General features: G+C 37.6%; 1 protein-coding gene across 1 annotated transcript in view; it reads left to right on the plus strand.

Annotated features, from left to right (window-relative positions):
* LOC135102144 (uncharacterized) overlaps positions 1-917 on the plus strand; it is a 1,828-nt gene extending 911 nt beyond the window's left edge. Inside the window, exon 2 of the mRNA XM_064006931.1 lies at positions 1-917. This exon is cut by the window's left edge and continues 360 nt beyond it. Coding sequence (XP_063863001.1) covers positions 1-95 — 95 coding nt within the window. The 3' untranslated portion in view covers positions 96-917.
* Positions 918-11,707: the final 10,790 nt, after the last annotated feature.

Consider the following 11,707-nt stretch of genomic DNA (forward strand, 5'->3'; position numbering starts at 1 on the left):
AGTGTGTGTGTGTGTATTTACCTAGTTGTATTTACCTAGTTATGCTTTATGGGAAAAGAGTTATGCTTGTGCTGTCCCATCTCCATATCTTTTAATATCCAACTTAGCCTTGAATCCATGTATACTTTCTTCATTTACTATCTCCTCATCCCGACTGTTCCATACATCAATACAATGGGTACTTTTTGGCGTCTCTTCTACAAGCACTCCTCTTCAGCCTCTTTCCATGTCCTCTAGTGTCCCGTGTATCCCAGACCATTAAGTTGCTCCGGTCCACCTCCTCTACTCCCTTATATGCTTTATATATCGCAATCATGTCTTCCCTTTCTCTCCTCTTTTCCAACGTTTGTAGATGTATCCTTTCCAGTCTCTCTTCATATGACAAGTCTCTGATACTTGGTACCATCTTCGTAGCTGCTCTCTGAACTCTCTCCAACTTACTTTTATCCTTTTTCTTGTATGGCGACCAAACTACTGCTGCATATTCTAGTCTGGGTCTTATCAGCGACACGATCATCTTCCTGACCATCTCTTCATCCATATATGCAAAGGCCTGCCTTATTCTTCTCAACAAGTTATAGGTTACTCCTGTAATTTTGCTAATGTGTCTCTCCGGGGTCAGGTTCCCAGTCACTGTAACACCGAGATCCTTTTCCTCTTCTGCTCCACTCAACCTTACACCATTCAACACATAATTTCCTTTTACTCTTCTTGTACTTTTTCCAAATTCTATTACTTTACACTTCTTTAAATTAAATTCCATTTCCCATCTATAACTCCACTCTGATATCTTGTTCAGGTCTTCTTGTAACGTTCCACAGTCCTCTGCACTCTCAACTTTCTTCAGCAACTTTGCATCATCCGCAAAAAGGCTCATGTAGCTTTTCACCTTCTCCGTCATATCATTTATATAGACTGCAAACATGATTGGTGCAAGTATTGAGCCTTGGGGTACTCCACTTATGGGGTACCCCACTTATGGGGTACTCCAACAATTTCCTGTGTGGCACTTTATCAAAGGCTGCCTTCAGGTCTAAATAAACACAATCAGCCCATCCATCTCTTTCTTGCATTATATCCACCACTCTAGAATAAAAACTCAGTAAGTTTGTAACACACGATCTCCCTCTCCTAAATCCAAATTGTTGCTTTAATATCACTTCATTTCCTTCTAGATACTGCATCCATTTATCCTTCACCAATCTTTCACACATTTTGCACACCACACTTGTTAGAGACACAGGTCTATAGATTAAGGGGTCCTCTTTACTACCACCTTTGTAGATTGGCACTATGTTAGCTCTCTTCCATTCAATTGGGACTCTACTTTCAATTAGGGAGCTTTCTATAATATTATGTATTACCCATGTCAACTGCTGATTGCACTCTTTTAGTATCCATCCTGACACTCCATCAGGTCCAGGGGCCTTCCTAATGTCTAGTTCCTCCATCTGTTTCTGGACATCCTCTTCAGTCACTTGGATTTCCCCCAGACCCATTTCCTCACTCATCTCACTCTGGTACACAAATGTTTTCTCTTTTGTGAATACTGATTGAAAACTCCTGTTCATTATCTCTGCCAATTCAGCCGGATCCTCATACATTTGACCATTCACCTTCAATCTGCTTATTCCTTCTCTATTTTTCATTTTACTGTTCACATATCTGAAGAACAGTTTTGGTTTCTCTTTGTATTTGTCCATAACATCTTTCTCATAATTTTTCCTTTCTTCTCTAATAACCTTTACATACTCATTTCTTGTGGTTGTGTAGTTTTGCCACAGCTCCTGCTTTTTTTTTCCTCCGCCATCTATTCCATGCCGTTTCCCTCTCCTCCCTAGCTATTTCACATCTATTATACCAGTCATTGTTATATCTTCTCTTTGTCTCTACTTTTGGTACATATCTTTTCACTCCCTCTTCATAAATATTGATGAAAGCTTCCCACTTCTTTTGCACATTACTTGCTGTGATAAGTGTACTTCAGTCCCCTTCACCAAAGTATCTCCTCATTTGTTCAAAATTTTACTTACCATAATTAAATCTTTCACTTTTATAATCTTCACATCTACTCTCCTCTCTTTTTTTCTTTAATACAAAACCTTATCATGACATGGTCGCTTTTTCCTAGTGGACAACTATAGTTCATGTCTTCTATAATATCTGTTTCTTTTGATAATACCAAATTGATGGCTCCTGTGCTCCTCTGTATCTAGTGTTTTCCTCAACCCACTGTGTCATAATATTGTTCATTGCCAGTTTCAGAACCTTATCTTCCCATGAGTCTTCTCCTCCTCTTGTGTTCCACTCCTCCCAATTTATCTCTTTACAATTAAAATCTCCCATTTTAACAATTTTGTTGTTTTCTTTAATTTTCTTTACAAGCCATTCTTTTGTCTCACTCAGCAACTGTTCATGCTCTTGTCTATTCCAGGTCTTTGTTTTTGGTGGGACATACACCACTGTGACATATTGTATTCCTCCTCTTCCATTTATTAGTTGTAAGTTTAGACCTTCCACCAAGCCTTCTGCCTTTTCCACTCTCCACCCTGATACCCTTTTTAACAAGCATCATCACCCCACCTCCTCCTTTTCCACATCTGTTTCTTATCCACATATTGTACTTCCCCCTCCTAAATTTGATGTCTCTGAATCTCTTAGTTTAGTTTCTACCATTGCCATGATGTCTGGTTCATTTGCTTTCATAAATTCATTCACTTCATCCATCCCTGAAACTAAACCATCCACATTACGCTCGTTTGCGACAACAACGTCATAACTAAAAAAAATGGATTTTCGAGTTATCCATATAGACATATTCATCTTGAAATGCAGATTTTTTGGCAAAAGTGTCATAATTGTAGTTAAAAAATTGACCGCTAGAGGCGCTAAATGTCATAACGACATAACATAATATGTACCAACTTCTTTGCGTGAAGACTGTTACATGTCAGTTGTGCTGTGACCATCGTTGGGGTAACTACACTCACGCTGTCATTTAGAGTGTCATATTTTGATTTAGAACTATGTTAGTACAAAATGTAAGTACTGAACTTATGAATTATGTTTCATGCAATAATGTGTTATTTTGATGTAATACGTTTTGTCTGCGAACATAGAGCTCTATGTTTTACGTCATTATTCAAAATGTGTCATTATTGGTAAAAACAAACATCTATGTTTTACGTCCTAATTCAAAATGTGTCATTATTGGAAAAAAACCTTGTGAATAATAGGTGTTGTATTTGAGTTATGACAGTATTGTTACAAACATTACCTCGTATTACAGCAGCACATTTTTGTTTAACTTAAATTATGTCATTGTTATTTGAAAATCTTGCGAAAAACTTAAAAAAGTTAGTGTATTATTTACATTGGTGACATTGTTGCAACAAAACATTGTATTCATAAATATCATATTTTTTTCAGATTAAATAGGTACCATGTCATGTAGAGGAAAACTTATGCTAGAATTAGCATTAAAGGCTAAGGAAAACAGTGAAGAAAACCCTGAGGAAAATAGTACAGGTATATACTATCATAACCTTGATTATATTTCTATATAATTTGCTTTAAGGTGGGAGGTAAGCCTATTTTTTTTTTATTAATGAGCCAATTTTGATGAAAACTATTTTAACAATCAAAACTTTCGGAGGAGTAAGGCTTTGAAGTTTAAAGATCCAACTTTTTAAAAATGCAAAATAAAGTAAAATTTTCAGATTTTTTGGTTCTCGTTGTTAAAAATTTGGACCCCCATCTGAGGAATTTATAGTTCCCCCCCAAACTAAAAAAAGATGACACATGCTGTCTTACATACCATAGAGCGTTTTTAACACAAAAAACAAAAATCACATTTTAGACCCATTTCTTTGTACTTTGTAGGATGTGAACTTCCTGTTGACCCTCAAATCAATGATGACCATCTGTTGCCATCAGTAAGCATTACGGGTGCAAGCTCTGCTTCAAATAACAGGAAGTCTTCTTCTAGTAGTGACTCGTCCTCTAGTAGTGACTCGTCTTCTAGCAGTGAATCATCTTCTAGCAGTGACTCAGAAACTGAAGATATTGACACAGATGATTCTGTGAAAGATAAGGACTATATCCCAAGCAAAGAGGAAGAAGAGAGTTTTAACCTTGAAGAGAAGGACGCAGTTGATAAAATTCCTGTACTAGTTAGTCCGCAAAAGGGACGTAAACGTAAACAGCACCTGAGTCAATGGAAGAAACATAAAGCGAAAAAATGAAGGAACTCTGGAAAGGCTTATATAAGCAAAAATAAGAAAATAAGACCAGAAAGGAAAATGAAACTGCCATGTGGAAATAAATGTCAAATTAAATGTTCAGAACAGATAAATGAAGAAGAAAGGCAAAAACTCTTTGACTCTTATTGGGCATTAGGAGACATTGCTCAACAGTGGCAGTTCATTTCAAATTGCATTAAAACTGTTAGACCTAAATACAGGTATGTTCATGAGGGAGGCAACCGTCAACCTAGGAACAATAACAGTTCCTTTCACTTCATGGTTGGTCAGAATGAAATTCGTGTTTGCAAACTTTTTTTCAAGAACACACTTGATATCAATGACCAGCCAATAAGAACAGCTTTAGCAAAGTGAAGCAGAGTTGCTAATGTTCTTATGGAACCTGATAAGAGAGGCCAACATGGTAATCAAGTAACTGTTGATCCTGAAATTAGGAAAGGCGTCAAGGCACATATTGAGTCTATCCCTCAGATAGAGAGTCACTATACGAGAGCTACATCAAGTAGGACATTCATATGCGGCTCTAAAACAATTGCAGAAATTCACCGCGATTATGTTGAGAAGTCCAAACAACAAAAGGTACCTTATGCCAATTACACTCTGTTTTATCGCATTTTTACCACAGAGTATAATATTTCTTTTTTTGTTCCTAAAAAGGACCAATGCGATGTTTGTTCATCTTATCTTAATGTGGAGAATGAAGAGAAAGAGCGCCTTCAAGGAAGCTATGAAAATCACCACAAAGAAAAAGACATGTCAAGAAATGAAAAACATAAAGATAAAACTGAGAGTGATGCAGTTGTTGCTGTTTATGACCTTCAGGCTGTAATGCAGATACCAAAAGGGGACATTTCAGTTTTTTATTACAAGTCAAAGCTGAATGTTTTAAATTTTACTATTCACAATGCTAAAACAAACTCATGTAATTGCTATGTCTGGAATTAAACTAATGGCCAACGTGGGGTTAATGAAATTGGGACCTGTGTTCTCGATTACATTAAAACCTTGTGTGTGGCAGGAGAAACTGACATAATTTTTTACTCAGATAACTGTTCTGGCCAACAGAAAAATAAGTTCATGATGGCACTTTACCTTTATGCAGTAAACAACCTACCAAATATAACTTCAATAACACACAAGTTTCTAATAAAAGGGCATACCCAAAATGAGGGTGACTCTGCCCATTCCCTAATTGAAAGAGAAGTAAAGAGAATTTTAAAAAGTGGACCCATTTATGTGCCGGAAACTTACGTAACGGCAATTCGAACTGCTAGAAAGAAAGGACAGCCTTTCGTAGTAAAAGAGCTTTGTTACAAAGATTTCTTGAACATCAAGTCTCTAGCTACTGAAATGGGACCTATCAATTGCAAGACTCTTCAACTCTCTGATGTTAAAGTAATGAAATTTGAAAAGCAGTCACCACTGTCAGTTTTTTGTAAACATTCCTATGGTTCAGACTATAAGGAGCTTAAAATTTTGAAAAACTCAAATAAAGCCACCTCCATTAATGACTTATTGCCATGTTACTCCAGCAAACTTACATTGCCTGCTAACAAGAAAAAAGACTTGATGGACCTTTGTAATAAAAATCTGATTCCACGATGCCATCATAAATTTTATGAAGACCTGTAAATAAAATCAATCTTAATGAAATGAGTTAAAATACAAATTTAGTATGCCTATTACGATATTAAGTTTTGTTGTATGCTAATTCATTAGGTACATATTATTTGAATGGAATATTAAATAGATGTTTATTTTATAATGTTTTTTTTATTATACAGTCCATCTTTCATTTATTTGAAAATTTTTGAGTTGTCTAATTCCTTAGGCATATTTGAAAGAAATTATAATTAGGAAGAATCTATTAGGTTCATAAGGATTTTTTTATTTGAAAAAAATGATAATTAGGAAGAATCTATTATGTTCATGAGGATATATATATATATATATATATATATATATATATATATATATATATATATATATATATATATATATATATATATATATTTGAAAAAAAATTATAATTAGGAGGAATCTATTATGTTCATAACAATGTTTTTTTTAATATCTTTTTGTGTTACAGTCAATATCTTTCATTTATTAGGAAGTATTTATCATTTTCATAATAAGAAAATGTATTATCATCAATCTTGTCAAAGTCATAAGCAATGAACAATACATAATTAAGTAACATATTGGTGATTATTTTCCTTTCAATAATGGCACAAAACAAAATAGTACATGAGAGGTCTACTATTTTTTTATGAAGAACGTCATATTAAAAAAAGCATTATAAAAGTTTAAATAAAGGTTTGATTAGTGAAGATATAATTATTTCAATTTCTATAAACTTTAAAGGACTATTTGATGTTTCAAAAAATGTTCCAGCTATGGTCTTTTGGGACTATTCACAATATTGAGAGTGTTTTCATTCTTTAAAATGGCTCTCGTGAAAAATTGCTATTTTTGAGTTATGACGACGTTGTCGCAAACGAGCGATTAGTGTATGCCACTGTCCATGTCCCTCCCTCTCTTAGAGCTGTGCCTCTGCACCCTTCACTCTTCACATGTACCACTTCCTCAACCTTAGGTCCATTACTCTCCAGAAGAAAGTTCCTTTTCCTCTTGTGTTCTCTGTTCATTCCTTTCTTTTGCTTCACTTCTCAATTCATTAAGTTTCTTCCTTTCTTCCTCATTCATTTCTCTTGTAATCCAGGCTTATTTAAACTTGTTACTTTTGGCTAGCTTCCACGCATTTGCCAATGTTTCTTCTGCTGTTGTTTGGGATTTTAGTTTGATTTTCAGTGGTCTACTTTTTCCTTGATCATATTTACCAATCCTGTACACCTCTATTTCATCTTCCAGCTTTGTATCCCCTTCGTTTATCACACTCAGTACTAATCGAGCTGTTTTTCTTTGTTCTGCTTCTCTTTTATACCAATTTTTTTATCTCACTTTCTTCCAGGCCAAAGATCATTACACTCTTCTTTTTATCTACAGTGTCTCTTACCAGGTTTTCCTTTTCCTTTATTACCTTTATAAACTCTCTTGTCAAGCGTTCTTTACTTCTCTGGTCCTTCACTACTTCTCTATAACTCACTTTTTTCTCCAACTGTGTGTGTGTGTGTGTGTGTGTGTCAGTGTGTGTGTGTGTGTGTGTGTGTGTGTGTGTGTGTTTGTTCTTATGTAATTTTATTTTTAAAGAATTTAGTGAAATTTGTAATGTCTTATCTTTTAAAGTTAATTTGTCATATTTATCTTTAAAGCTATGAATGCTTTGTATGTGTGTGTGTGTGTGTGTGTGTGTGTGTGTGTGTGTGTGTGTGTGTGTGTGTGTGTGTGTGTGTGTGTGTGTGTGTGTGTGTGTTTAAAGCTATGAATGGTTCCTGCACACATAAATTGGTCAGTCAGTGCCTTCCACTGGCTAATTGCTCTGTCAGGAAAACTATATTTGTATCACATACAAGCTGCATCACACATAACTTGGGTGATTTGCGCCCACAGCACAGAAAGATAACACCAACAACATACATATGTTGGTGTTACATTTTTTTTGGTGTGGCTACTTTTTGCGTATGAGACAGAGCCAAAGCTACATGTGATGCTGCTAAGTGAAAAATGTATTTTAGGATTACAAATACTATTTTCTCACATTTTCTTTCCTCTTTTGTTTGTACAATTTCTTACTGTAAGAGTGTGTCATGATGGTGATGATGGTGGTAGTGGTGTTAGGTTAGGCCAGGCCATCACCTCCTGACCCTCTCCACTCTGGCAGGAGGGCACGGTGGATGTCGTGGTGGATGTGGGCAGCACAAGTGGCTCCCTCCCTTCCTCCTTCACTTATGACGTCTCACTGTCACCCACCATCATTGGCCTTTCCCTCCACACCCTCTCCCTCTTTGGTGAGTCTCTTATCCTCCTCCTGTTCCTCCTCCAGTTGTGGAAACAGTGAAGATCTAAGTCATAACAAATATTTTCTCTGTGTTTCTGTCTTATTTTCTCCTCTCTCACAGGTCAAGAGGAACAAACTTTGGCACTTCAGGATCAGTTCATGTGAGTGTCATTCTGTCCTTCCCTCCCTCCCTCCCACCCAGTAAAAGTCAGGAAAACATAACCTATTCCCTCCATCTCAATCTCAATCTCAATATTTAATGTGTAGGGTGCATATGGGGAGCTGGCTGCAAGGAGATGTCAGAGAGGGAAAAGGTTATTTGGGGTGGGGTGAGGGGAAAACTAAGTGTCCAGGGTAGGAGTTTTATGTGCATGTTCTGAAATGTGGGAGTGTTAGGTGTTTGAATGCACGTGCTGTGTTTGTGAGGGGGAGTCCGTTCCAGCTGCATGTGGTCCATGGAAGTGTGAGTGCTTGAAAGAGTCTGTGTTATCGTGGTATGTTGAATATTTGTGGTTGTGTGTGTTATGGGTACTAGCTGTGTGTGGTGTAAGTATTCATGTTTGTTGATGTCAGTTTGATGGTTTGTGAGTTTGTGCATTATTGTCATTATTGTTAGTCTGTGTGCTTCTCTGTGAAGTGTGAGGGTGTCCATATTTAATTGTTTAATGTGTGTTGTTATGCCAGAAGTTTGTGTGTAATTGTTTTGTAATGAACCTGGCTGTAGCTATGTTGAGCTTTTCCAGCCTCTTTATATTTGTCTGTGTGTGTGGGTCCCCAAGACAGTGACCTGAGGGACACCTGAACAGACAGGGACAGGGTCAGATGCAACACTGTCAAGAAGAACACGTTAGGTCCTGTCGGAAAGAAAAGAAGTGACCCAGTGAAGAATTGGTCCAGTGCTGCCACGATGCTGTAGTTTCAGAATCAGTCTTTTGTGGAGTGCTTTGTTAAAGGCTTTGGCAAAGTCTAGCACGATAGTGTCAACTTGTTTGGCATCACGTCTGTCTGGGTGTCTTGTAATGTCATGGTGGGTAACAGTGAGTTGTGACTCGCATGATAATTTTGGTTGGAATCCATGTCGTGTGGTCTGATAATACGTATGTTGTTTGTGTCAAGATGATTTATTATGTGTCTGTGTATGATGTGTTGAAAGATGTGGGAGATGATAAAGGTGGGAGAAATGGGGCAATAATTAGAAGGGTCACTCCAGACACCTGCCTTGAAAATGGGGTGACATCAGCACAAAGCCAGTCAGAGAGAAGAGAGGATGCATGAAGAGGTTGGGTAAAGATCACTTAGAGGATGGGTGGAAGGCTGAGAGCAAGGATGAGGGCACAAGTCTTAAGGAAAAAGGGGGGGGGACTTTTATCAAGTCCAGGTGATCTAGTGGTGTCCAGAGTCTGTGGTGACCTCTGCATTCGGTCTGTCCTGATGTCGAGGGGAGGGAATGGGTGGGTAAGGGCTATTTGGCTTGTGTGGGGTTTTTCTGGATGAATACAGAGTGGAACTGTGTGTTGAGTAAGTGCTCTTTGTGTTCTGGCGTGGTAGCAAGAGTGTCGTAGCAGTCTTTAAGGACAAGTACTGTACTTGATGGCTTATAAGCCATGCCTTTTTACCAAAAAAAAGTCTGAGAAAATAAGCATGTGTCTTATAAGGCCAAGGTTCAGCTTTGGAGCAGTGGCCACTGGTAAGTCTGTGGCAACAGTGGCCTTTAAAACAAACCCCAAACATCTTTGCACATGTAAACAAAGTGATGACCATTTCTACACTTCAAAAACAACTTTTTTTGGGAAGATAACAATGTATAACAGGTGGGACTTACCAGTAATTCACATAAAATAACACCAGTCAGGAAGAAATTAAGTGATGACCCTCACATTGCATGTACCAAAACAAACTCACGGTGGGTCACACACCAAACCTGGTGACACGTGCAAGATTCACTGTGTTCCTTAGTGTGATGCCATTATTCCTTGAAGTGAGACACACCTTCATACAACTGAAATTGTGCCTATCTTCTAACATTATTAGCTTGCTTACATGTTCAATAAAACTCAAAGCTAATGAGAAACTATTGCTTTTTTAGAAAATAGCTTACTATCTAACAAAACAAAAGGTTTTATAAGTGAAGAGAGCATCATACAAACTTTAGTATCCCTCTGGGCTCTGACAGTGTCTTTGCCTACACCATATTTGTTCACATCTCACAGCAGGATTGGTGTTTGGTAGTGTTAATAGGTCTTAGCAAATATAGAAGTTTTTAAATGTAAAATATTGGGGTCGAATAAGGATCTGAATATGTAAGAGAGGCCTTCAAATTTCAGTTGAAACCCTTCAGTTCATATTCAGAGCATATTTATCTTTTTTTTTTTTTTTTTTTTTCAATGCCTGCCCAAAGTGAGGTGTGCCTTATAAGCCCATGCGTCTTATAAGCCGTCAAATACTGTATGTTTGTTTTGTCCTGTCTGCATGACTTGAGGAATTTGAAGAAGTGTTTTGGTGTTGTTTCTAACATTATCTGTGAGATATCTACAAAGGTGTTCACGTTTGGTCTTCTTTATGTTTTTTGGCAAGATTCTTTTGGAAAGATCTGAAGGCGGCCCATTTCCCTGGTGTGTTCTGTGATTGTTTGCATCTGTCATCTCTGTTTTCTGTGGTGTTGTTTCCATAGGTTCCTGGAGAACCAGGGGAGTGTATGTCTACATGAGGGTGTTTTCTATGGGCTGTAGTTGTTCATGGTGGTGTGTATGGTGTGTCAGGCTGTTCCAGTTTCTTGGAGGAGTCCAGAGTATGAGTCAGAAGATAGAAAATTGTCTCTGTAGAGTGTTTAATTGAGTCTCTCAGCTCTAGAGTAGAGTAGGATTGACCCACATCTGTGTTTTTGTCTTGTCGGTAGAAGGTCTATATCAACTGGAACATTGTTGTGGTCATTTAGTCCTGGAACTACCTGGGTGTTTATTATATTGTGTATGTTGTTTTTGAGAAGGTCTAATGTATGGAATGTGGTGAGAAGGCCTCTGGCACCAGAGGGGTGTGTGGTAGCCTGTGTTTTTGTTGGCTTGAGTACTGTTTGCATGAGTGAAAATGTATTTTTGTTGTCAATTAGTGTGTTGTGTAGCTGGCACCTGTTTGTGTGGGGAATGATAGGGTTGAAGACATCAGTGTCATAGGGATTGGAGGGGGACATAGTGGTCCAGTTGATGTCAGGGAGGTTGAAATCATGTACAATCCAGATGTGTTTGTCTGGTGTAAGGTGTGAAAGAGCTGTGTGAAGGTTGTGTGAGTATTCTGTGTTGGAAGATGGAGGTCTGTTGAAAGCTGCAAGTAGAACCCCATGGCCTCTCTGCACAAGACTTTCTTACTTCTCTCACCCCAATTTTGTCCACCTCTGTAATGCAAAAGTTAACCTGTATTCTCAATCATTCATCCTTTTCTCTGGTAAACTCTGGAACTCCCTGCCTGGTTCTGTATTTCCTCCTTCCTATAACTTGAACTCTTTCAAGAGGGAGGTTTCAAGACATTTATCCTTCAATTTTTGACAACCACT

This window comes from Scylla paramamosain, chromosome 7, assembly GCF_035594125.1.
Source record: "Scylla paramamosain isolate STU-SP2022 chromosome 7, ASM3559412v1, whole genome shotgun sequence".
NCBI lineage: Eukaryota > Metazoa > Arthropoda > Malacostraca > Decapoda > Portunidae > Scylla > Scylla paramamosain.